The sequence below is a fragment of the Patagioenas fasciata genome, chromosome 3 (assembly GCF_037038585.1).
Source record: "Patagioenas fasciata isolate bPatFas1 chromosome 3, bPatFas1.hap1, whole genome shotgun sequence".
NCBI classification, from domain to species: Eukaryota; Metazoa; Chordata; class Aves; order Columbiformes; family Columbidae; genus Patagioenas; species Patagioenas fasciata.
Window position 1 is genome coordinate 20083059 of NC_092522.1, and position 27451 is coordinate 20110509.

Here is a 27451-nt window from a genome sequence, read left to right on the forward strand (position 1 = left end):
AAATCAAACCATCTCTTCCTACAGTTCTAATGCTTCCAAAGCCCATCTCTTACTTTGTAAGTAAAAATATATGTATGTGCACATCTCTTAATTTCTATGTATATAAATATAGTATTTTCCTTTTTACAGTTACAAATTGCATTTACACACAGGTTTTATTTTTTTGGTATCTGTGCAAACTTCTTAGGGAACATGAGGTCAAGACATAAAACTTTAGAAAAATTCTTTTTTAAAATATTTTTTATTTTTAAAGAATTCTTAAATTTTTTTTATTAAGTTTTTTAAGATTTTTAAGTTTTTTTTAAAGTTTTTTTAAGGTTTGTTTGTTTTTTTTTTTTTTTTTTTTTTTAAACCAACATCAAAATATATTAAGTAAATGTGTAACTATAAACTCTATCAGGTAAATCCTCTTCTTCAAACACACGGAATAAAACGAATGCCACCACCACATCCACCTTTGCCTCCAGCTGTCCCACTCCACACCCCTCCTTCTGTTTCCTGGAGCACATCAAGCCTTCACATTCAGGTTCAAAAGATCCCAGAGGTTTCTTGTCACATACTGAGGCTGGTTGGTGGCATACTTCTTCAGGCTGGGGCCCATCACTTCGTCAAGGCTCTTTGCAAGCTTGGTGAGCACAGCCCTGACACTGCCGCTTCGGACAGGCAGGGCCTTGTTTCCCAAAAGGAACCAGAGCGCAGGCAGGACATAGCGGTGGACGAATTGAGGTTTCCGGGGATAAACAGTGGCCACAAGCACTGCCAGGTGAGAGAGACAAACAGATTAACAGCCGTAATGTAAACAAGTACGTTCCTTGTACCTACAAGTACCTACAAGTTTTGGTTCTTGGAAGGCTTTTCTGGCTAATATCAACAAGCACAAAGGGCCCAATGGTCCAGAAACAGGCAACAGTGGCTGATCATCCACTGAACAGCATAACCAACCTCTGAGGACCTTAATTTCTCCAAATCAGAGGCTTTGTATCCATGATAGACTTATCAAAGTGAATAATACACATTTTGTAAATAATTTCACTATCTGCTTCTGCATTACAAATGCCAAAAATGGCAAATCGCTGTTTATTTCCGTTAAGAAGTTGTCTAAACCAGCTGCTGAAGATTTTGAAATGCAGCTCAGAGAGGTAATTGAAAGATTTCTAACAAAAGGATGATTACTTTTTTTGTGACCTTTGACAAAGAATGACAGAAGTCCCGTGTGGCTGTTCCTTTTGCTTAGTGGCACACAGCAAACAGCAGTATGACACCACACTTCAAAACTTCAGCCCAGAAAAGATGTGTGTTGCTTGACAGTTTTCTTACAAACATCAGTGACTAACTGAGGTCTGTGACAGAAGGGTCCAAACTGAGGTTTTTTCCCCTCATACTTAGTGGCTTCTAATGAACAGCTGTTTCAAACTTCAGAATGTCTTAGATAATTACCCAAACCCCATTGCCATGGCATTTGAGCATCTCACGAGTTTAATGGCAATTGCCCTCACAACATTCCCTAAAATAGGGGAACAGAGAAAAATCTTACACAGGCGCCTGATATTTAACGCATTCTGCACATTCTCTCTGACGTCTGTTCTCAGCTCATTTTCTGAACTGAGCTCTATTAAATACAAACAAAAATTTACTATCAATAAGCTCCTTGCATGGCAGATTTTGCTGAGAGATCAAAATCTGAAATGGTCTGAAGAGAGCTTTGTTATCTTCTGTTCAGTAGAAACGTTATGCAGTAACTATTTATTATTTTGTAGTGGAAGGACCTTCATTTCCTCTATGCTGTTAATCTAGCATCAGTCATCAACATTTAAACGGCTCCTGACAGTACCTAAAACCAACTCTAGTAAGCAGGAAAAGGGTACCTATTTTAAAATAGGAGTTAATTTATGTTTAAATGCTATTAAACACAGTGGTCACTATGGAGCTTCAGAACAAAAAGAGCTGTCTGTTCCCACTGAATCCCAGAGAGAACATCTGCGCTTTCTAAAGTAGTTCCAATTTATGTTCAAATGCTGTATTTGAAAAAGAGATTAAAATACCTGTAAAAGTAAATTTTATGTTTACAGAGATTTACTTTACCCAAATTATCTTTAAAGGCCCTTTTATATTTGTTATGGCTAAACATGCCCTTTTGAGATTCATAATGAAGAAGCAAAGTGTATTAAACCTTGGATTAAAAGATGCTGGCATAACTAGAAGTGGATTTAGTCCTAATTAAAGCAAGGCTATAAATACTCTTCTCTAGTATATATTGAGATTATAATTTTTTCCATTCATTGGCTATTGCTGGACAGAGCAAGCTACTATTATAAATCAATTATCAGCTGTACTTCCAGTGTGTTGCACACTGCTGATACAGTAGACTGTTTGTACATCCTGAAATGAGTCCATATGATATCTGCAATACAGGCAGGGAGCCTCAGTGGGTTGGGCTGAACTGCCTCCTTCTGCCCCTAAATCCTGCCTTGCACAAAGTCCTTGCCTGTAATATGTGTGTTGAGTTTTCACCTACACTGTGACCCCCCAGGCTCTGCAGGACTCCGCCTCAAAAGTTTCCAACAGGACAACAAGAATCCTATGATGACAAAACAAACCGATCCTCAGAAATACCAGTTGCCACAATTTTTTTTCTAAAGGATGTTGGTTCGCTGTAGAACAGGGACCTCTTAGAGACCTCCATGACCTTTACTGTACTGTACTTCAAAGAGAGAAGTCAGCCAGGGTATTTTTAGGCCTTCTCTTTCCTGGAGGCGGGTCCTGAGATGCCTCAGTGAGAGCTCAGCGCTGGAGCCCAAGCGCTGTTCTTCTCTCACACACTGCAAGCCTCTGCAGAGGCCAGGCAAACCCCTGCCAAATACACCAAGTACAAGTATTTTGCAGGAGGAACAAGCTCAGGACCTTCTGGTGTTTGATAAGCGACTGCACTGTCTATTCTGAGGTATTCCCTCTAAATATTCCCTCTGAAGACTTCAAGAAGTGGAGATTAGTTGAAGAAGGCAATACCTGTGAGACGTTCAATGACATCCAGCAGAGCTTTGCCGCTGAGGTAACGCGCTCGGTGGGCAAAGATTTGCAGCAGCAATGTGTTATCTGAAAGAGAAACATGTATTTCTGCTCACTCTTCCGAGGTTATAAGAAAAAAAAAATAGTTAAAAAGGGAAGGAGGGGAAAAGGCAGAGGTAACTGCATTTTGTAAAATGAAGGAAATTTATGCCAGTTTCTGAGTCCTTTACTTCTTTCCTTCAGCTTACTTGGGAGGATTTTAAATTCAAAAAGAAAAGTTCTCATTTCACATTTGTAAATCCAGAGTTAACTGCTGTACAATGAGCTGTGTTAAAGCTTCCACATCAGGGCCCTCAAAATTTAAATCACCTGTAAGCAATGAAAATGTTTTGCATCCTGGAGCTTTGCAGAAGTGACCTCCTCCCTTGTCTAAGGAAAAGGATGAGAAGGCTCAAGAGTCCACGCATCCATTCACACTTTAAGGATAAGCTGGTGTTAAATCTTTAAACTACCTGTTGGGATCTATGGACAACACTCCAAGTTACTCTTACAAGAGATAATTGCTGCTCATTGCCAACACCATCCACTCTCAGGTGCTCTTATACTATCTCTGAAATCAGATCTCGGTAGAGAGACTGAAAAACAACCTGATTTCCCAATACTTGACTGCCATATATATTTTAACGTCTCCTGTGCTGCCTGTTTTGGATTTGAGGTCTTGTTTTAATTAATAAACTGCTGCCTGAATTGGTCTGCAAGCCTCCAGTCTCACTGCTTTGATAAGCCAAGCAAAGCTTTTCTTGGAGGTAGAATGTTTGTGGGATGCACTACGATACCTCGCAGTGTCACCGGGAGTGGCACCAATAGGTAGAGTAAGCAACCTGCTTCTTTGTGAACCACTACAGAGTCAAATCCCAAAGGGGTTTTAAGTAGTACTGTGCTATTAAGTGCTCCGTTTTGCCTGAGATATAAAAAAGGTAGTCCCTAACAATCTCCTTGTGAGTGTGCAGTAATGAATCCGTTCTGCTACGCTAATTAAGCTTCTGCTTTGGTAATTACACTCTTCTCATTCATCTTTTCAAACAGACACTTCACTTTTTGTCCCACCCTCTTGCAGTATTGTCAGATGCTGTTTCACATTTGCTCTTCCTCCCCAGGGAGTTACCTTACAGCTGCTGCTTTGAAAAAAGATCTGGAGGTCTTGTGGAAGCACAAAATGTTAATTTGTCATTAATATTGGTATCTACATAGATTTTCAGGGGAACACTTGGGTTTGGGATGGGTGAGGGGGAGCTGCTTGTTTTCTTGTTTTTGTAGGAAGATAAGTATGTTAGCAGTATTCAACTTTCACTTTGAGAGTTTCAAATGCTCGGTACATTTTGAAACATTAAAGCTCAAGTAAATAACAAATTCACCCAGCAGTTACTTTTGCTGCCTTGAGAGACCTAAAGACAGAGGAGCTTTTAATAGCTACTAGAGAAAACAAGGCAACAGGCAGTCTGGTTCTTACTAACCCAGCTTTAATTCCCTGTACTACGTATCAGCTAAACCTGCTGGCCACAGGACAGGCAGCCCCGCAGTTGCTGTATTGAGCAGAGGAATCTGCTTCTCCGCACTCTCATTTTCACTGCGTTCCCCTCTTTGCTATGTTGACAACTACAGGGAAATTCCCCCTCCCCTCTCTCAGAGTGATGGTTCCTCTGGGAACCATCTGGGGCTGCTGGTCTGACTCCATGCCCTGGTGTCAGGCAGTGGCCATCTGAAGGGCATTTCTTTCATGACAGAGAACAGGGCAGGACAGATGTCAGAGGAGACAGCAAGATGTCTTGGTCCCATTGCAGTTGAGCTTGATTTGCTGATTCACCTCCACCTACAAGGTGGCTCCCTTGAGTGGGATTATGGTCCCAGGTCACAGCTAATGAATGTGTGTGGTCTTCAGCTGGGGACATCCAAACCAATGCCAGGGTTAAGGTAAACAAACTATTCAGGCACTATTGGGAAGCAAATTAGTTTGGTTTTAGGTAGAATTTTGGTCTAACAGATGGGGGGGGGGTGTTTTATGTTCTTTATTTGTTTGTATGTCATTTGGGGTTTTTTTGTTTCACATCAAGTGATCAAACAATTTTCTAACCAGCTTGCATTTTTGCATGGATCATTAAAGGTGGCAGATGAGGAAGTCTCACCTAAAGCTCAGAATATGAGGCATGTCAACACAGAGCCTCGGTGCAATAGCTGGGCTCTTAGCTATTAAACTCATAGGAGCAATGGGGCAAGAGGTTGTGCTCTCTTACTCTTTGCTAGGAGCATTGAACAATCCTTTAGCGTTCTGGGGTGGTTTTGTCACTTTATAGCATATGGTATGGTTTTGCTCATGCATTTTTCCAGTAGAGCCTTCCTTCCCCCAGTAAAGCCCTAGGGTCTTGAATTTTGAAATATCTGTGATTCAGTTACCTGTTTGAACTTTTACAAATGTCCACAAAAATGAGCAGAACAAAAAATATATATCCCACCTTGTTTGCTTGAGAACCTGTCTCTGAGTAAAGCCACTGTGATAAGAGACAGATGCACCTTGCTCCTGTTCTAGCATCTGCCAGCATGGAAAATTTACAGTGACCTCTCAGAATTGGTGAGAGGGGAATGACGGAAAGCTTCATACAAAACCCTGAAGGGATCTATTTGCCACATCCTCTCTTAGCAGGATTCTGCAACTTTTCCCACACCTTCTCCCACGCACCACAAAAAAATCAGTAAGGGCCAAGAGCAGTAAAGGTCTCACCCTCCTCTCCTGCTTCATGATTAGGAACAACCCAATACTTGGAATACAGAAAGGCAGCAGGTCAGCAGATTCACTGAGTTTGCAAAGCAGCTGATGTGGAGAAGTTGTTAATTTCACTTTAACACCTGCCTCTTCAACACTGAATTTTTCAGGCATATTCACCCAGTGCTGCATTTTCACAGCTGACATAAGTCTGTGTGGCAAGAGAATTTACAGCAGACCTTGGCTATAGCAATCTTGCCCCATGCAGAACAACGTTTGGAATAAGCCATCATTTACAGCTTGATTTATCTTGATTTATACTTGTTTATTCTAAAGAAGTGGGAAAGAAGCCCAGCAAGAGCAAAGAGCCTCCACCACACTTCCCCCTATGTGTTTCAAGGAAAAAGCACATTCCTTTCATCTTGTTTTAGTGGTTGTAAACTTAACAGAGTGCACATATTAGAAATCCAATTCAATAAAAACAAAATGCATGCAGTTTCCCAGGAAAAACAGTCATGACAGATGCTAGTCACTTCCCTCATGCTCTTATAGTGGAAACTTAAAATAATCCCTAGAATGTCATCTCTGTAATAATCAGATCTATGACCCAGGTGATAAGCAGTGTCCATTCAGCTACACATCCCAACATGATACAACCGATTGGAATAAAAAGAATGCAGGCAGGACTTCATACACATCTTGCAGCAGCTGGATGTTCCCACAGACAACAACAGCCATCCACAGACTTAGCACTCACTTGGCTCTGAGATGGAGGAGCCGCAGCTGGGGAGAGTCAGTGTCAGAGGTCAGCCTTACCTAGGTGATCAATGCATGCTTCCAGCACCTTCACAGCTGCAGCATAAATCCCCAAGTGCTTTGAGTTCAGGTTCTCAGTGACTGCTGCTATCAGAGAGGTCAGGACTGGGTATAAGGCATCTCCAAGTATGGGTGTCATCAAAGCCAGTGCCTCCAGCGCCTGCTGGTTCACTTTCTTGTTGCAATCCTGAAGTCTCAGGACAAAAGCGTCAAAAATCTGTTAAGAAAACAAAGGACAGGAAATCTGGATTAAAATGTTCTTGTTTCAAGGAGAGATGTAGAAACAAGCACCCAGAAATGTAAAATATAATGTTTTCTGTTAGGTCAGCACTTACTAGCACAATTTCACTGTTTTCTTATGGGCTACTCACTGTAGTGGTTGCACCTAATGGTGGTTGGAAAGATCTTCATATTTTATTAAGAGGTTTGAGTGCAGACAGGATAGTTCATATGGTGTTTCTCTCTATATTATTTACATTATTATTTACATAAATCATCGCTACAAATCATTAAATTAATCCCATTTTAATAATGCAATATCTTTGGTGCAGAGGTATGAAAACAGGTATTTATGATACCCATTTTTCCATAAAGTTGCCTCAAGTACTGAGGGCAGTATTGATTTTGCCAAAACTGTGGCTGGATGTGATCCAAGTTTTGTTTTTATCTGTCTCAGAACCTGCATCTGGAGGAGTGCAGGGCTCTGATGAACTCTTCAGTACCCAGACCATTTGTCTAGCTAACAGGTAGACTTCTGAAGTTTAATGTGTTGTGTAGTTCTCATTAGAGCAGGTTCAGTCCCTAGACAGCCACATTATCAGGCACCATTTGCTGGAAAAGGGGAAAAAAAACAGCTGCTGGGAGGAAAAGGAAGAGATCTGTCTCTAGCCATTGTCTTCCTCTTTCCAAAGGGAAAAAAGGGCCCACAGGAAGGGTGAGAATGGTCCCAATCAGGAAAGGGATGAGGATAGAAGTAAATAGGCAGAGTTGTGTCTGCAATAGAAGAGAAAGTTTACAGGAGTATCCTTTAATTTTTGGTTTTTTTAATCAATGCATCCTGATACTTCTCCTCCACCCCAACTGATTTCTCTTCTAGGGAATAATTTCCAGCCTTTCAGTGGCTGTATTTCCTTTGTTTTAACCTAACTGGTAGTAAGATACAGCAAAAGCTACAGCAACAGGAAATTCTGTCTCATGAACAGCACCAAGAGACACCTACCAGAGAAATACAGTTGGACTGAAATTGCTTGCCCTGATGCCTGGAGTTGAATGAAATTATTTGGGGTGAGAAGAGACCAGCCTGTCCCAGACAGCTAGTAGGTAACATAAGACGCACTGTTTTAACTTTACTGGTACAGGCTTGGGAAGGGACCTAACAGGAAAGGAGCGATGGAGATGCCCTACCTACCTGGGAAATGTTAGTGGAGATGAGCTGGGGGTTGTTTTTGCAGTGGTCAAGGAGGAGCAGCACTCCCTCCATTCTTGTCTGAAAGTCCTTAGCTGTCAGGAGCTTGCAAAGCTCCTGGCGCTGTTCAGTCTCTTCCTGTGATGGGCGACGGGCTGTCTGACGGGCTGTCTGACGGACTGTCTGACGGACTGTCTGACGGACTGTCTGACGGACTGTCTGACGGACTGTCTGACGGACTGTCTGACGGACTGTCTGGCGGGCTGTCTGGCAGGCTGTCTGGCGGGTTGTCTGGCAGGCTGTCTGGCGGGCTGTCTGACGGACTGTCTGACGGACTGTCTGAGAGGGTGGCATGGGTACATAAGAGACAGACCTTAAAATGGAAAATAAAAACAAAGTTAGACCTTTTGGTGATAATATCTCCCTTTGGTTAATTGTGAGGAATGCAACTTGAGAAGACTTCCTAATGATGTGATTTCAGCTAGATCTTTATCTGAAAAGCAGCTTTGATCTCATGACAATCATTACAGGAGACAATCTGGACTTAACATTATCACTAGTGCTTACTGAGGAAAACCAAGGCACCAAGGATGGGATGCATCTCATTTATCTTCAGGTGTCTTCCCAGGTACTCATCCAGCTTCCCTATGTGTGGAAAAGTAGGCACTACAAAGTCTAAATGCCTCATCTTATGGCAGGTGTCTGTATTATAAGGAAATTAATTGTCCTGGAGAAGTGCCTCTACAACAGGTATGGGAATCTGGATAAATAGCTCAGATGCATCTGAACAGATGAATCCTACCCAGACAGATCAAGGGGCATAACTGAAGGGATCCAGAGGATCAGTAACAGAGGCAAAAACTGAAGCCAGCCATCCCGCTACTGCGCTCACATTATTGCTTCCTTAGCAGCTGGATCCACAGCTTGACAAACCCAATGGGAACAATTCTCTTGGATCAGCCTCTCTCTGCCATGAGCACGAGAAGCTCCTAACCCCACTACTGAGGTGTGCGGTGATCTTCCTGCCACTGCTGAGCACAACAGAGCTAAATAAATCCACTCTGTTATCAGAGAAGGGCAGGTACAGGTAGCTCTCTCACCAGCATGGGGAGACAGCAAGGACCAAACTCCTATCTTGAATGCTGACTGAGGCACAAGGGAAAAAAATATGCTGTCCATCAACCAACCAATAATGGGTCTCAATGACATGAATAGCTACAGAGTCCACATTGATATGTCTCTTGACCAGAACTACCAGTACTGTTTTTGAGTCAGAAAGCAATGACTCAGACAGGCCAAACAAAATGCATAGGAAGTGCTATTTTTGGGAATGGCATCTTGGTTCTAGAATGGGACTTCTCATCAAATCACCCATCTCAAAAAGACTCCACTGAGATAATAATACCCTGATTGAAATTACTTGTCCCAAACCAAACAGCAGAGAAATGGCCCTCTCGCAGCCTCCACAACACTGTCCTCGCCACCGCACTGGATTTTCTGAACTAAAACTGGTGGGTGTCTCTTCCTCTCTCTCAATTTTTGTGGAAAACCCTCCAGAGAACTTGTGTTCAGCCTAATGTAGAAGTAGACATTTTTGATCACGAAATATTTGTGGGGCAAGGAAACAATCTCTGGTACCCCTTGTCTCCACCAGAAAGATTTGTTTGAGGAAGAGACATGCAAAGCTTGTCATGTGCTTTGTCAGATATAACAGAAGTGCTCAGTACCCTTCATTAGAAGGCAAGTTGTCCTGGGGCATCATCAAGCCATTTTTCTTAGACTCCTTGGCAGAAGGAGGTTTCTTAGACTCCTTGGCAGAAGGAGGTTCCTTAGACTCCTTGGCAGAAGGAGGTTCCTTAGACTCCTTGGCAGAAGGAGATTCCTTAGATTCCTTGGCAGAAGGAGGTTCCTTAGACTCCTTGGCAGAAGGAGGTTCCTTAGACTCCTTGTCAGAAGGAGATTCCTCAGACTCCTTGGCAGAAGGAGGTTCACATTCATGGTCTTCTGTCCCCTACACAAATATATAAAAAAACATGAATCTATAGAAGATAAAAGAGGAAATTATTTGTTTAAAACACAAATTATAACCAGGAAGGATCACTGCTACCAAGAAAGGCTTAGGAAAACATTTCCTAACTTAGAGAGGGAGATGGGCCAGAGATCCAGTGATGTCTACTATTTGTTTTCAATAACATAAGGTAGGTTATAGGTGCTACCATAATGGGCAGCAATACAAAATCCAGAATTCATTAGTCTTGTGCACAAGAATAATGCAAACTGTTAAGGAAACAAACTGGTGGGAAACATTTGGACTTTCTGGAGGGTGGCCCATTGTGTTGGGAGTTAATTTGGTTTACGCTCATTCTCCCTATCCCCGACAAAGGCACATGCCTGTCTAGAATGTAAATGAAAAGGAATGAAAAAAAATAGGGATGATTTTCCATGGGATGCTGAATTCATGAAGCTTCCTCCGGCTTCAGAGAGCATAACAGCAGGGCAGTGTTCCCAGAATACACACAATATGCGTACTAATTATGATTGCCTTGTGCATCTTTTGTATATTTGGAAATTTTTTTGGCACTAATACTTCATCTGTTGCAAAGACTCTATTACCTTCAGAAGCACTATTCTCCCTTCCTTGCTTTATTGGGGGGTGTGGGGAGTAGCATTGGGTTTTTTTAATGCTTGATGGTAGAACCATTTTCTCCTACTTTCCTTTCCTGTTTGTGGCTGATATTCAAAATACACCCACTTTCTTTCTAACTATACTAGTTCATTCACTGTCTGAAGATAAACAGGCTAAGGATCAACAGCTCATTCCCAGGAGCAAAATGATTCAGCAGAAGAAGAATGAGGTAAAGAAAGATTATATATGTTTAATCTCATATTAGCAATCTCAGTACTAGCATAAAGAAGACATTTCTCCTGCCAAGCACTTACCTTCCGCTTAATCATTGCCATAACAGCTTCCAAGTCCCGTGAGGGGGCAGACTTTTTCAAATAACTATCAAATTTTGGATGACTCATCAATAAATTCAGCATCTTCCGTCCATAATATCTAACATAGGAAAAAGAGAAATTAATACAGACTACTACTGTCTTTTCTCCCTGGCCTTGTGAATAAACGAAGGAAAAGCGTTAATAAACTGATATTTTAAACTCATCATGTGTAATACCTGCATGAGGAGGTATTACCTCTTCAGCAAAGAGATTTACCTCCTCTTACTGCAACTGCACAATGCTACCAGCTGAACACAAGAGGAGAACATAGGGTAACAGGAAAATACAATTTCACTCTGAAACTGAGGGTATGCTTCTGTGGAAGTGGAAGATCCCATGGGACAAGTGAAGACCACCTCCTGCTTGGATGTCATGGCTTATTTGCAGTGTCTTGCTGCCATTGCACAATAATTTACTTCCCCTTAACTGACAGAGAATCTAGGACAGATGACCTCATGCTTACTATTTATTATTCTATACGACATGTATGCACATGGGCAGCTAATTGATCATGTGTTCTTCACATCTATTAATGGGAATATAATTAATAATCAGACTAATGGTTTGGTTTGGTTTTTGGTTAGTTGTTTTGGTTTTGCTACTATGAAACTTCAGCTACTGTGAAGAGGAAATTTGGACGTCATTCAGCCACAGCCAACAACATTATACAATGATTGGGAAGAAAAATTTGTGACTACAATAGGCAATTAAATCTGCAGAAGGGATTTAGAATGATTGAATATATCACTTGAAAACAGCTGGATTTTTTCTAGGACAGTCTTAACCTTCCCAGAAATAGATGTTTGGGACCATTCAGTGACGAACAGTGGCCAATGCTTCAGCTTTACATTGCACACGTAAGGTGAAACAGAATTATTTGACTGCCTAATCTGAGCTCAGCTGATCTGAATAAAGAATCATTCAAGTCACAGGAATTTGTCAATGGCCTCTCTTGCTGGACAACCTCATCTTACTCAGTACAGTCATCTCCCCAGACGTTATCCACACTGTGAAGTAACTTTTTAAATTTTACCTTCCACTCTTTTGTGGTTTTATAATTTATAGCCAGGCATCAAACAGTTTTCAAATTTTAGGAGGTGAAATGAAGATCATCACCTTGTGTCCTGATGACAGTCCAGAGCAAGATTCACCAGCGTGTGCACCAGCACCTCAGTACTGGTAACTATGCCCGAGAGGAGTTTATTGGCTCCAGTTCGCTCCATCGCAGTCAGTAGGTGTTCGGCTGCAGTCTTGCGCACCAGGACATTGCGGTGTCTGCAAACAAGGCAACAAAGACTGGGGTAGGGGGAAAAAGAGGGCCAGAAGCACAGGCCTCGGTCACAGCATGGTCCCTGTCATTGCTAGGGAAAGGACACACAAGTTCTCACTGCCATTTTAGCCACCTGTAGGTGATTTGTCCTCAGATAAACACAAAATTGGCATTGTACAGAGAGGCTACCTGCAAGTAAGAGGAAGGAATTCTACCTCCCTGGACTATTTGATACTTAATTTCTTTCCTGAAATTTAGTCTAGGAAAGAGGGAAATGAAAGACAATTTTTACTGACTCATCAGAGGGCTCCACTACACAAACAGAACTGTAGCAGTCCTGGGGCTTATTCCACCTGTTTATCTCCAAATCTGCAGAGGGAAATTTTTCACAATGAGAACAATCAGTCATTGGAATAATCTCCCCAGGGAAGTGAGTTTCAGCTGGACAGGGTGCTGAGCCACATTGTCTAGACTGCACTTCTGCCAAGTAAGGTTGGACCAGATGGTCCAGGTGGTCCCTTCCAATCTGGTACTCTGTGATTCTATGATTTAAGGCAGCATTTGCTTCAGTTATCCTATGGGAGTCAGCCTGTGAAGGCACCTATAAAGCTGCTCACTATCTCAAGGCTGACTTGCAACATCAATTTGAATAGAAAGTAGAGATCTAAGGACATGACGGTCAGACAGAGCCCACTTAGTAGGAGCTGTGCCTGCTGAGCCGCACCCAGCACGTTCTCCCCAGTGTGCTCCATGTGTTAGCAATTAGCCTCCTTATTTCTCAAGTTAATGGCATAATGATGATGCATGGCTTTTCTCGGTGCCTCTGTGGTTAGCGTTGTGAAATATCAAAAGGCACTCACTGCTAGAATAGCTATTGTCCCTCTTCCTGCAAAGCCACAAGACTATACCACCACGCATTGCAGGAACTTTTGCTTCCCCATCATTCACCACATCTCACCAGCATTGACATATTGTGGGAACAAATAGGCTGCAGGAGGGCAGAAGTAGACGCAAGAGGAAGGGAGAGAGGTTTATGATCAGAGAATCTAATCACCGAGTTCACAGAAGATGCAGGAGACAGGACCCTTCCCTCCCATCAATTCCCTTCTGCCTCCCATCCCTTCCCTCTACCGACACAATTCAAGGTGAAGGATAGCACTAAGAAAAGAATGACGTACTGGACTCCACTGGCCATGAGAGCAGTCATTGCTCGTGCAGGAGTCACACTCCCCGCCATGAGCCCCAGGGCTTCATTGGCTGCTGTCTGAATGAAGTCGTTGGAGTCCCCCATCTTCTGCAGCAAGACCCGAGCAATCTCATCCACCTTGTGGTCCATGTCCTTCTTCATGGTCCTGAAGAGATCTCCAAGAGTGTTGATTGCACAGCAACACACCTTTGAGCGGAGATTGTTCACCTGGGGAAGTCATGAGGGGAAATGTAAGAACCACCCTGTAGAGAAAATCAATTCTCCAGGTGAAAGTCCCATGAAACAACATGACTTCTCACTGTGTCCAGATGGAATATAAGAGCACAGTAAGAGCAGAGGACCACAAGTACAGGAACACACTTACTCTGACGCCAACTTCTTCTCTCTCAGGCCCACTTATACAATTTTAATGAGACTGAAGGCCTAAAAATATTGTTTAATCTAGAACTAAGTGTGCTACTCAACCCATAATGTGCACTGCTTTGATTTTAGACCTTAAAAAAAAATAAAGGCAATGGCTGTTTTTAAACTATAAAGGTACAATTCATAAAGACAAGACAGAGGAAAAGTAGTACTTTCTTCCTGTCCAAAATCGCAGCACTGGCAGTTTGAGCACTCAACGAGGAAACTGAAAATGCAGGCTCAAGTGTACAATCAGGCTAATATGCAGCATGGACTTGAAGTCCATCTACTGCTCTGCCTGGTCAGGAGAACCCCAGCTGTTGAACTCAAGGTACTCAAGCATTTTGGAGGTCACATATAATTACAGCTGCAACCCATGGGGTTTTGCAGCATTCAGGGCTGTTCTTGGGTGACCCTTGCTTCCAAAAGTCTCTCCCATAAGGGTAAGGAAGAAATAACTGAGAGTCACGTGCTTCATTTGAAAAATACTTTGAAGGACAGACCAGTATTTCTTTCTGCCAGAATTAGTTGTGCCTCTTAATAAAAGAAAACCATATAAGTGCTAGAAGTGCTTGTGAAAGCAAAATCTGGGACTGGAGTGAAACAAAAGCTGAAAGATGTCTCTGTGCATGATCGTAGAAGAGAGAGGAGGAAATTTCCTCAGAAATATAAAAGTGATATAAAAATCAGATGAGCTAAGCTGAAAGGGCTTCTTGCCCTAAGCCAGATCTCACAGGGGTAGAATCTGAGTCCTGCATATCTAAACAGAAGGGTTTAAAGAGTCCAACAACACAAGGAACATTCAAGCTTCCAATGTCATTAAATATTGGAGAGGAGGAGTTGCTTTCATGGAAATAAGCTGTCCTACTGTCTTCTGCAAGCAAAGGAAAATTTAATATATTTGGCAATCATGCAGTAAGAGTACAAGTCTGTGGCCTGAACTGGCTGCTAAGTGCCAAGTTGGAAATACAGCCACAGATGTTATTAATTAGCTTAGGGTGAGACCTCTGTGTTCACTGAGAGATGAGACAGTGAAGCTGTGTGTGACTGCCTTGCTCACCCCACAGCCAGGCTGGTCTAAGCACCCAGTTGCTGCTGTGCAAAATTCCACAGGCACACAGAGTCAGCAGTTTAGTGGAAAGGGCAAATTGCCAAAAAGCAAGCAGAAAGGAAGGAGGAAAAAACATCATCAGGAAACACAGGAAAATAAATACCTGCAGTCACTCACCCAGGTTGCTGAGGAGGAGGAAGAAGTGGGAGGAAGCTGGGAGGCAAAAGCTGCAGTGTTTAATTACAGCTTGGCAGAGACTTGGGCTGTGGCAAATCACCTGCAGTTTCTGTATTTGTATATTGCATGAGAATGACACCTACCTCAAAGAGAAGAGACACAGAAGCCCTGCATGCCTGTAAATACAGCTATATTGTGCAGACAGATCATATAGATAGGTGACATAGCCCTTAGAAAAACAGTGAATAAAATAGTGATGAAGGCAGACACCCACGTAAATGAAGAAGCACGTATCAACTCTATGCTCTCATGTACGAGGTGCATAGGACACAATCGAACATAACATTCTTACCTCTTTGATAACTACCAAGGAAACATCATGAAGTTTAGAAAGAAGGACTTCTGAGTGGGAGACAGCCAGGCGTCTGATGCTGGTGAGTCCCTTCACTTTCTCCTCCCTGAAAGGCAATTACCAAAAAGATCGACTTTTCTCACCACCCAAGAACTTGGCAGCACCCTCTAAAATTACCAGGTTGTCAGCTCAAACAAGCACAGGGAGGTGCTTCTTATACAGCACTTAATTAAATTGTGGACTCGTTGCTACAGGATGCGGTCGTGTTCAAAAGCACACATAAATGCAAAAGGCAAATAGATGGTTTCAGAATGGCTGGGTTAATTTGCAGCTGTTAAACAAGACACCCTTCCTGAAATCACTGGCACACAAAGTCTCTATGTCACTGCTTCCTAGAAGCTGGAAGACTGTGCCATGTTTCTGTTTCTTGCATCCTCCCTGTACCCTGTGTCTGAGAAACAGTCCCGTCTGGCTGTTACTGGGGCGTTTTCCCTCTTCGCCATCCCCATAGGGCAATGCAGGAGGGAGAGCCTTCACTGCCACTCCATAGCTTGAGTTTGCACTCTACAATTTAGTCTTGTTCCCCACAGCCTCGCCCTCCCCTCCCCCAAAAAAGACAGCATGTCATAAAATACTCCATACCTGGGCAAGAATAGACAAAAAGCTGGATTTTCCAGAAAATCCCTACTTAAAATAACACCTACAACAGCAACATGTTATTTAAAAGTAGTAAAAACCCACCTCTTTCAGCATTTTCTTAGTGAAGGACCTGAGCTACATGAAGACATGTTACAGTCACTGGTTCACCAGGGCGGCAGGGCAGGGCTGGGCATCCACCCCCACTGGGGTCCCTGAGTGTAACCCAGACCCTGCAGCAGCTCCCTGCACCTCACAGGGCATCAAACAGGAGTGGGAAAGAGAAAGGAGAGAGGGGCAAAACAAAGTGATATTGCACAAGGAGGTACATCATGGAAGACTTTTCATGGTTATCCCAGTGTGAATGGAGCCTTAGTGCACATATGCTGACTCAGAAATCAAAGGGAAAACCAATATCACCTGAAATTTGCTGAGTCTCCTCCTGTCTGTGTTCAATTTCAGGACACACTGTGATTATCAACAAAAACATCTTTGGCCCATATTAAGCAGTGAAGAAGAAAAAGTTTCATTCTAAAAGTGCAAGATTCCTGAAGGATTTTTTTTTTTCTTTTTACTTGTCTTCTGCCACAAGGCTTTCAGGGGAAATGACAGGCTGAGAAACTCCGTACCACATCTCAGTCCATTTCTCAGAAATAGGAACTCCCCATAGGTGCTTCTGGAACTTAGCTGCGGGAGGACCAGAGATAAATCCTTACTCAGTCCCACCCGGGCCAGTGACCTGAGGCACCCAAATCTGTAAACTCAAGACCACTTCCATCCTGCTTCTGGCTTCAGCCAGCAAATCATCTTGTTGTCAACTTTCTCTCTTCCCTGAAGGTTTCATTTGCAGCTACGTGGAGCAAAAAACCAACCTAGGAAACAGCAGGGACCTGCTGTGGCTCTAAGACTGCTATGGACCAAGGCAAATAAAAGGCTGCTCTCACATCTTTATATTGTGATTACTTTGGAGTGGTTTCAGTAGTTCCCTTGGGACATCTGGGATGTCTGGGCTCAGAGGCACTAGAAAAAAGGTTCTAACTTACCTTTACACTGAGAGGGAGAAAGACTGAACAGGGGGCTTTCTTACCAGTCATCGCTGCTGAGCCATGTGAGAGCATTGAGCAGCACCTGCTGTGCATTAGGGTAGGGTTTGGCTTCCCGGGCGTCCCCGCACTCTGGCTCATCTCTCCCCTTGGAGGAGTCCAGAGCAATGGGCGACAGTGAGTTCACTGTAAGGAGAGTGTCAGACATCAGCATTGCGTACCCCAGGGTGAGGCACCCTGCCACCGAGCAGATGGCAACCCAGTCCCCAGCCAAGATTACATATGCGCGCAAACTGGCATTGATTCAGTGGCTTCCCTGCTGTCTGGTTCATTTTTCCAGCACCCAACCATCTCACATTCATCCCCAGTTGGGCATCAGCTCCTTGTGTGAACCTGAAAATTGCACACACTGAGCCAGCTCCCACATCTGGATGGGTACCACAGCCAGCTTGCAGATTGATAGTGCTGCAGGGCTTACACTCACCAGGAGCCAGTGCTGCTCAGCAGGACTTGCTACCCCAGGAGTAAGCTCCTGAGATGTGCACATACCTCCCTGTATCACCTGCTGTGACCTGAGGCAGTGAGGACAGAGGGACCCTGTAACTTTCTGAGGAAACATCTCCAGCTGTCCCCAGCGAGCACCAAGCCTGAACAACCAAGTCCTGCTGGGCTTGGTCAAATCCACAAGGAGCAAGTGCCAGGGAATAGTGATACCTGACCTGCTGAGCCTGACAGCACCTCTGTTCCCATTTATCTCAACTATTCTGGACAGCAGGCAGCTAAGTGCACATACATTTTAGCATACCATTGGGAAAGTAGTAGTTTATGGATTTCACTATTTTCCGAGCATGAGGAATATTTACTATTTCAGAGGTACCCATTGGCTGTATTTTGAAGATGCTGAGGTGAAATTTATTTGTCATCAAATGTATTTGTTTGCAAACTATGCAATGCCTAAGCTTTCTCTTGTGGAAAAAGGCAATTTCTATCTAGTCTTGATAGTTGTGACAAAAAAAAAGCCTTCCAAATGTGAACTGAGAATAAAAATATGTAAATATAGATGCAAATTGTTGGCAAATACAGTTTCTTGATGATAAATATACCAGGTATAAGAACATTCAGATGACAAATGCATTTGTTATGAAACCTATTTATCATCAAAAGCATTGTAGGTCAAAAACTTCATGCATTGCCTGCAAAAGCTCATTTCCTAAAGTGTAGACGTAAACATCTGAGCTGTCTAAAAGTACTGAGTATAAATATTACATAGAATCTAGGCACTACTATGGACTCTGTAGTGTTTTTATGCTACCTTACGTGTTCTATGAAGTATGGAGGAACTGTAAAATCAAAAATATTCAGATGGGTACTAATTTGGATGTTACCAATACTACTATCACTGACATCAGTGACATATGTACATATGCACAAGTATGTGCATATACACAACTATATTCGAGGTGAACGGAGAGCCATGTCAGGCTAGTTCTGATCAGTTTTGAAAACTGGAGTAGCATCACTAGGAAGGAGCATTCAAAATATCATTCTTAGTTCCCTTTTTCCTAACTCTTGGTGCTCAGGATCATAACACAAGGTAGGCCACCCACAAAGGAGAGCTGAGAATCAGTATGCTCACTATCTGCTGCATATTTGCTGCAGGGAGTGAGCAGCCTGGGAGCACCAGTAACCTCTCATGTACGTCTTCTGCTACAGAGAGCCACTGTATTTGGGTGGGCTGACCAAAATACAGTCGGAAATACAGGCACTGCTTGTTCCCAGTTTGCATTGCAGGCAGTGGGATGAGAGATGCTACAAGTCGTTAAGCACTTCTAGATGCAATAGAATGAATGTATCACTTCTCTAATTTCCATGAAGAGGCAGCCCTTGCTGCGATAGTAGAAAAACTGGCTGCAGAGCCAGACAGCAGCACAGGCTAACTGACCATGGTGGTACACATATGTGCATGGTGAGCACACCCTGCCAGACAGTACTGGAGCTCAGTCCTGCAGTTACAGCTGCTTCCCAGCACCAGTGTTATGTTTTGGACTATCAGTACTGGCAAAAGCTATAGCTTAAGGCTTTACCCCTACTTCATGCAGCTCAACTTCCCAGTGGATCTGTAAGCACCAACTGCTCCAGTATCACTGAGCTGGAATGGATCCAAAGGAGGTTTGCTCTCAGTCCTCTGAACAGGCTTTGGACCTGAGATCTTACCTGTGGTTGAGGAGTGAGGCAGTTTGTGCTCCTTGTGCTACGTACTGGTGTGGGGGCTGCAGGGGAGCAGGCTCACCTGAGGAGTTGCGTGGGACGCTGCTGTTCTTGTTGATGACAGGCATGCTGGGCAGTGCGGGCCTGTTGAACCGCTTCCTCAAAGCAGTACCAGTGCTCTCTTTGCCTGTATTGCGCATGCTGGGAGCTGTCCCATTGACAGGTGGTGGGCCAAAGCCTGCAGAGACCAAAAAGGATCTTGTTAAGAGGAAACATCTGAACAGGGTGGACTATCCCTCAACAGGGGGCTTGGAAAGGGCTAGAAGTCTTGCTGGAGCTGGGTAACATCTCTTTGTTATCCCAGACAATGATCACACAATGTGGTGATGCTTTCCATAAGAAATGAGGAAAACTCAGTGCTGCTTTTCTTTTGCTTTCTTGTTTCAGAGGCTGGATAGGGAAGTTACATTCTAGAGGTTCCCACCTCAGCACTCCTCACTAGTACTTCACAAAATAATAGCAAGAAAAAGAGCAGAGAACCTTGTCTGATGCCCTTGGGCTGAGTGCTGACACTTAAGTTTGCTGCTGCTGTGCTCAAGGTAGTGCGTGCAGCTGTACAATCAGAGTCTGTCAGCTGCAATTAAGTCAGCAATGCTGCTTGCTCATGTGGGTGAAACGCAAGCTCTGGCTAAGGGCTCCAGCACAGCTCTATAGTGTGAGCTCCTCAGCAAGGAGTGGGGTGAGCAGGATAATCTGTCCTATCATGTGAGCAAGATATTTTGTGTTTTAATTAGATACAGTTTGATTTTGTTTCTTCCAGGGGCACCTTGGTTGAAAAGCCTTCTTTTGGACTCACCCATTCACCTTTCCTGGAGGCTACTCTCAATTAGAGAGTCTGAATCCCCAGTGTAGTTTGCAAGACAGAATTATCCAGTCTGAAAGACTTCATAGGAGAAGTGGGGAAAGTGATTTACTGTGACTGACTCAGTATGGGCCGGGAGCAAGACACATCATGCCTCTGTATTTTTCTTTGAAAAGTGGAAATAAGTCCTGTGTAAGCTTCCACTCAGATGCAAGTTTAACAGCCTTCCAGTCCAATTTCATAGACATTTGCAACACTATGTAAGTAGCAAGCAAGCAAACAAAAAGGCTCACAACTATTGCAACCACTTACTTTTGTTGGCTGCATCCCTGGGGTCAGTGTTCAGTGCAGGGAGCTGCAAGGGCTTTTCTGTCTCTTCCTCCCTCTCCCTAAGCACAATCTTCCTCTCTCTCATTTTATTGTAAGCTGACTTGCACAAGACAACGCGGATCTAGTTGCAATGGAAATAAATCATAGCACATGAAAAAAGATGCACAAACCACACACAACACCTCATCAGGAACACAGTGGTAGCGTGTCATCTTCTTTACTGCAGCTCCATATACATCTCAATAGTTTCAGAAGAATTCCTCCTTCCCTCACCTTGGCAGACAATTACAGCTAGTGATATGTAACACTCCATTGCCATAACCTTCTACTGGCCCAAGATGCTGTTTCTCAATCTATGTCAAGAAGACCTGCTTGAACCAAGAGAGTCATAGCAGCGCTCCAAGACAGATTAAGAGCTCACCTTACTGTGAGCAGGTGGTTCAGTTCCTACAGGCTATGGCAGGGGAACAAAACCCATCTGCAATAACCAGCAATGAGAGGTAATTTGCTGTTTCTTAACAGTCATGGCCAGTAATTGCAGTTGCTTCTCACTTCCTTGCTTCTGAATGACTCAGCTGCTCTCTGAGAACCCAGAGTCCAAAAAAGGAGTCATGTGAAAACAAGTTGGAGGAACATTGGTCTTATTGAATAGAAAAACTGTGAATGAGATGGCTGTGAGATACAGCAAGAAAGGTAACTAAGGAAAAGCAAGGTCTTCTATTTTATTCTGCAGCCTTCCTTGCATTCAACATTATAATCTTTGCTTCTGTGCTTCCAAGCATGCACTGTGCACATGTTCACTGATGTGTAACTTGCCCTGCCATTCAGATCTGCTCTAAATCGGCCTCCGCACATAAAGAATGCTTTTTGCCTAACCTTAGCACCGCCTCTCAACCAGTGACTTCTGCACCAGGGAAAATACTCAAGTAATTGCTCTGTAGTTGTCAAATGTATTCCAAATAGAATCTGCTCCACAAGAGGGGAAGATTATGATTTTCAGTGACATTTTGTGCTAAGCACTGAACAGTCATTGAAAAGGAAGCCTGCTCACCCCTGTCCTTAGCCATTACCTTTTCATTGCTGATCTTGAAGTCATCGACACTCAGAAGGCGAGGCCTCTCACGATGGTTTGTCTCCTTGGCCTGTCTGAGTGGAAGGCTTGGCAATGGGACCACAGGTTCACGCAAACGTCTGGCAGACTTCACATCACGAGCAACGCGATGCTTGATAGGAGGCAAAATGGGTTCCAAAGTCTGGACCTCTGATAAGACAAGGATATAGATCGTGTATGATAACAGTAAGGAAGATAGCACCTTTCCAAACAGATGGCGTACTACCATATTGCACTGGCAGCAGAAATGACATTGCTTTGTTGGCCACCAGACTCAAACCTACTGTGCGATAAAGGCCTCAGCCCTTGGATTCTGGTGAGCAGCTGTGTTTGATAGAGAAGAACAGAGAGATGGAGATTGCTCTTGCCAAAAGGGTTTGTCTCTGTTCCTATCCATTTCGATTTTAGTAAACATCCTCTTTTCCCCAGTTACTAAAGAACTACTGGGTTTTAATAGCTATATTTAATAGTCTTTGTAGAGGTAAGAATTAACATTTCCTCCTCTTTGCTGGAATATTTTAGAGGGCATTAAAAGAAAAGCTTAGGATTGCTAGAGTGTTACCAAAAGCAGAATTGTGCTCTTGAAGCCAGAATTCATTTTCCCCAAGGGGTTTCATTCTAAATTGCAGTAGGTCAGCCCACTTTCTGGGCAGACTCACCAAAGGCTGATTTTCTTAATGGGAATAGCACAGTACAGCTCATTCTGAAATACTCTCCAAAAAGAGCTATTAAAACTCGGAGAACTAATCATTCCTTACATGGCTTCACAGATGATAAAATCATGTGATAGCCAAGCAGTAAAAAAGGAATAACTTTCTTAAATCAGGAATTTTTTCCCTGCAGAATGGTCAGGTCAATAACAAAAGAGAGAGAAAGATGGTTTAATGATATATCTCATTTCTAGTCTATAATGTATCCATCAAAAATGTCACATTACTTGCTCAGCAATAGTTCTCCCTAGTTGCACCCAGCATCCTAGCTGCATATCAGCAATAAAGGAATCATTCCTATTGGGAATGCCCATTATTTGTCAGGACTAATACTGAGCTGAGGGACCAGTGGATCTTATTGCTTCTTCTGCATCAGCACAATTGTTTCTCAAATTCCCATCTCTCCTATTGCTACAAACCCACAGACGGCAAAGGGGCAGCAACGGTGTCATTGAGGTTTTCAGGTTAGAAGTACTGGCTGACACAGATGCACCAGACACCAGATTTTGTCTTGCAGAACTCTAATTGCTAGTGACAACGCAAGGCAGGGAGCAGAGGAAAGTCAGTAAGCATCTCCTACCCAGCCTCAGTGTGCAATACTGACATATGCACATAGAGTGGGGGAAGAGATTTGTAATCGTAAACCCAGGATATGTGACTTGGGGTAAATGAGTTGCAACAAGGAAACCTCATTACTCAGCATTGAATTTAGGCTTGTACTTAAAAGGACAGAGAGCTCAGGTCCTGCGTAGGCTGGATCCTTAAGTCTCTTTGTAAAAGGAAAATTCACAAGGACTTGCTATCATACAAGGTTTCACTATTTCTTCCAATGCAAAAATAGGCTCTGCTGATTAATCTACTTCAGATCTGAAAGGGTTCAGTTCAGAAGCTGCTCAAGATAAGGTTTTCTCCTTCAAGTGTTGGAGGAATGAGTGGGCACATTTCTCATTTCATGCAAAATGCCTCATTTTTCTCTAATCTTTGTGACATTAGAGAGCATGCTGGGGGTTAAAAGGTATAAGCATGAGTTAGGGGAACATTTTCTTTTCCTCCTGTGCATTTGCAGGGCCCCAAGGTACTCTTCTAGCTCCTGCCATTCATAACTCCATGCTGGAGTCATTTTCACTGGATCAACAGAGCACATTTCCCAGTGGCTGGTCTCTGAGGAGCCATCTGAGTGCATCAAAGAATGAAAAAAGTTACAGGACAGTTTTCAGCTGAATTTTCACATTGCCATCCATGAGTCACCTATGTTCTTTTTAGGGCAACCATGCCCTGTACCCACCTTGAGATTTAAATGTCTTCTCTTCACTTCTGCTGCCTGATCTTGACCTTAAGAAAATTGAGGACAAAATAATATATGAGGATACAGAAGGAGAGGCAAACTTCCTTAGCAAGATCCATCTGATGAAGGAGAAAATGCAACCCATAAAACCAACAATACACAAAGGTGATTAATTGTCACTAAATTTTCAGCTGCTGGAGTCACACAGAACTGGTCAAGCTCCAGCTGAAACACAGGATTTCAATTTGGGCCTTAACTATCCAATTCTGCTGTCTCTGCTTTCGGAGTTGAGTGGCTCTCACTGTTCATGCATCCTTTCTGAATCAGCAAGAGATGTTAAGCCAGCCATAAGTCTGTATTGAGTGCAGCTACCTTTATAGTGCTGTAGAAGCCTAACATTGCTTGGCCATGCCTTAAACTGATGGCAGTATCTTGTTACACGTGGAAATACCACTGCTGTCTCCTGAGAATAATCTTACACCTCCCTGTTCTTTTTAGAAGAAGGGTTTTTCCAACTCAGCTGGTAGGTAAGTATACTCAGATTGCACTGTAAAAGCTATGCTGAAGCTTTTGAATTGGAACTATATTTCTATGACTCCTTATTTATTGTTATAACTAGGATAAAGCTGACAGCTAGATTTCCTCACGCATATCGAAGCAAACATCTTTCCATCAGTTACAGCCCCATAACTGTTCTCTAGTACTTTCCACCCTTTGATCTTAAAACCATATGCAAATATTAGGCATCTATAGAATTAGACATCTATAAACAGAGATTTATCTGGGCTTCCATTTTACAGTGAAGGCCCAGACACAGAGAAGTTATAATTGATGTTTACAGAAGCAGCATCTGAATTTACAGACAGCTCTACAATAGTCAATATTTGCCCTAACATAACTTTGCAGGTACAGGTATTGGCAAAGATCACACACAAAACCAGATGCTGTATTCAGATCCATGCAATACAGTTCCCAAAGGGTGCCACAAAGATTACAGAGTGAATCAGTATCAGAGTTCAGCAGAGGACTTGCTTTTAAGTTCCTCTTAAGTCCTGCCTCCTCCTGTGCCCCACTACCCAAGATCTTAGAGGTGGCTTTGAGTTGATCTTAGAGTTGGTGAGAGTTGGTTGAGTTGCTTAGAGCCAATCTTAGATGTTGGCTTTGACACAGTGCTGGTCACCAGAGATACAGAAAGTGGTGAAAGTACAGAAGTTTGCATAAATATATTGAAGAACTGACCGTGGAAAACAATCTCACAAGATGAGAAGTGTGAGATGAAAAACATATTGGAGAAGCGCACACTTTGGCTTACCTCATCTCTGGGGCCTCTTCGAAATCCGCATTCTGAGAGCCTGCAGCACTGTCAGGAGTCCCATCAGAAGATGTTGCTGACTCGGGGATCGGGGAAAGCAAAGCCATTCCCCGTGGCTTGTTCCCATTGTCACCACTGCAATACGAATGCAGCAGGGAAGCCTGGAAATAGTAGAACAGTGCTCAGCTGGAGCATCCAGCGTTCCCCGTTGATGCCAGAAGTAGTTTAGCCATGCTCTTAGCTAGGACATACCAGGAAAAAAAAAGTCAAACTGGTGGAGCAACTTGACCTAGGATGGGCGATGTAAAGGGAAGTGATGAGGGAGAGACAATGTCCCCATGCTGTTGCCAGCTCTCTCCTCTCACTCACCTCTCTAGCAGTGGCTGCTTTCCCACCTGGTATCCATCTGCTCGACGTAAGGATGTTCTGCATGCCATTGCTTCTATAAGCCTTTCTGATGGTAAGGGAATGGGCTTAGATCACTAGCCTCTCGTCCCTAAAGCACCTACCAGGCATTGTTGAACTCCAGCCAAGTCCCCACGTAGTCATTCTGCAGGCTGACAAAACCTGCTTTGCTCAAGCCCATCTTTTTTTTTCTGCTTTCTGCCTTTCCCCTACTAGCCCTTTGGCCCAGATTCTACTGTGCTCTCTGGATACTTGGTGCTCTCCAGCTCCCACACAGTTAATTTCAGGCTCACCATCATTTTCTGAAGTTCAGCAGAGCTCCCACCCTGCAGCTCTGTGTCTCTGCCTGCTGAAATTACTTCAGGCTCTCCCTGCCATGGCTAGGAAGGGGATGGAGGGAGTGGAGGCAGACATGCACCCTTCCTTAGTATCCCATCATTCTTGTCACAGATAAAGAGCCAAATCAAGACCTGTTCAAATTCCAGTGAAACCAACAGAGCGAATGTCAGGGATACAGTCGGCCCTGTATCTGCAAGGCTGAAATCAAATACATTAGCCTTTTATTGGTTATCCAGTTTACAAAAATTGTTTTTCATCTGCCTTCTCCTTACCACCACAGCAAACCCAAAACAACTGCAGCTTCTATCCATCCTGAAAAAGTGGATGGAGTCTGGACTCCATTACCCATGGCCAGAGTTGGCAGTTCCCTTCACCTATCCCTGGGCAGAACCATGGGAGATAATGAAGCTGCACGGAAGCCACTGAACTCTAAAAACATTATTAGAGATAACCCTGTAGAAGGACGTGGCTGTATAACTCAAAAACTGAGAGAACCTAGAGCAAAAACCAGCAAACATCTGTTTCTGTCTAAACCAGACAGAGCTGATATAAAAAGCCACAAAGACACTGGTGTGTCTGCAACAGTAACTATTATACCATGTATACAGAAACGTGGATTTTACTAACTGTAGAAGAACATGCTTGACCACGTGAGACACATTTAGTTGCTCTGATTCATTGCTGGTGTGTTCTCAGTCAGAAAACACAGCAGGAGCCACTAGAGAGCACAGAAACTATTCTCCTATTGATACAGACTGAGGACATCAAGTCTACAGCATGCATGTTGCAGAAACAGCCTGAAGCACAATGTCCAGCTGAGCACTTTCTTGGCTCAGCTGTTTCCCTGGGCTCACACTGCAGAAAAAGAAGATCTCAGAGCTCTGCCTACTGGAAATAAACTGAAGACCCACTACACATGATTTGGCTTGGTTTCCTTACTTTACATCCTTCACTCTCTGACATCAGCTCCGTGTTATCCTCATCACTGGCATCATAGTCTGTGTCATTTTCCTCATGCTCCTGCTCTCCATCGCTTAACATGCAGGTCTCTGAGGAAATAGGTCTGTTCTGGTTGGGAGACATAGTCTTGGAGGTTTCCAGGAGCTTCGGGGAAGGTGATCCGGAAACTACTGGCTTCAGGGTAACCCCCTCAGGGTCATCACAGTCAGTCAGGCCTGCAAAGCAGAGACACAAAGCATAATAGAAGCAGCACTGCAAACATAAAGCACCTGAAGCTAGATATTTCATTGGACAGATTTATTGGAAACTTCTAAATAGCTGCACAGGGAAACATGCTCATGCTGGCAGCCACTTGAAGCAGGCCAGTGGACAACACTTAGGCACTCCCACAGAGCCACCAGAGGAGCATCCTGGTCCTCTGAGCTCCTGTCGAATAACAGAGAGCCCATGGACCTGTGCATATCCAGAATTATTCACCTGCACATTCACTCTCCTGCTCCTCTCCCTGCCTCACAGTTGTACACCCCTACAGCAACAGGGAAGGTTATTGCAGGGGGCACAACTGTTCCCTGGGAATGTGCACTAGCTTTCTAGGCTGGGAAAAGACCCTTCTTCCCACAGGAGAGCAGGCAGGTTCCCGCCTTACCACTGTATGAGGCTGACAGACCGTCAGACATCCTCCTCATCTTCAGCTTGTCTTTGATCTGGATGGTACCCGGGTCAGCGCTGCTTGCCTCCCTCTCTTGGGGGTCCTGGGTCGAGGCTTGGTGAGAAAGGTGGGGGTGGTCACCTCCTTGCCCAATGCT

At 43.6% G+C, this 27451-nt stretch overlaps 1 protein-coding gene across 1 annotated transcript; it reads right to left on the reverse strand.

Moving 5' to 3' along the window:
- Window positions 1-343: 343 nt before the first annotated feature.
- Window positions 344-27331, reverse strand: LOC136099673 (TOG array regulator of axonemal microtubules protein 2-like). The gene is made up of 17 exons (XM_071807264.1): window positions 27292-27331; window positions 26625-26860; window positions 24942-25102; window positions 23630-23676; window positions 21594-21784; window positions 20506-20644; window positions 19414-19569; window positions 17168-17309; window positions 15445-15550; window positions 13434-13669; window positions 12102-12260; window positions 10926-11043; window positions 9713-9996; window positions 7989-8358; window positions 6581-6797; window positions 3007-3093; window positions 344-756 (listed from the first exon to the last, which is right to left on the reverse strand). Exons 1-17 carry the CDS (start codon window positions 27329-27331, stop codon window positions 509-511), a joined length of 2937 nt encoding a protein of 978 aa, XP_071663365.1. The 3' UTR covers window positions 344-508.
- Window positions 27332-27451: the final 120 nt, after the last annotated feature.

Bases quoted from the DNA above. Each gene is read 5' to 3' on its own strand.
- LOC136099673 (XM_071807264.1), bottom strand. From the start codon at position 27,331: ATGAGGAGGATGTCTGACGGTCTGTCAGCCTCATACAGTG. The intron at 11,044-12,101 runs GTGATGATCTTC...TTCCTATGTTAG, and splicing joins GACTGTCATCAGGACACAAG to ATATTATGGACGGAAGATGC. The intron at 3,094-6,580 runs GTAAGGCTGACC...TTTCTCTTTCAG, and splicing joins AGCATGCATTGATCACCTAG to ATAACACATTGCTGCTGCAA.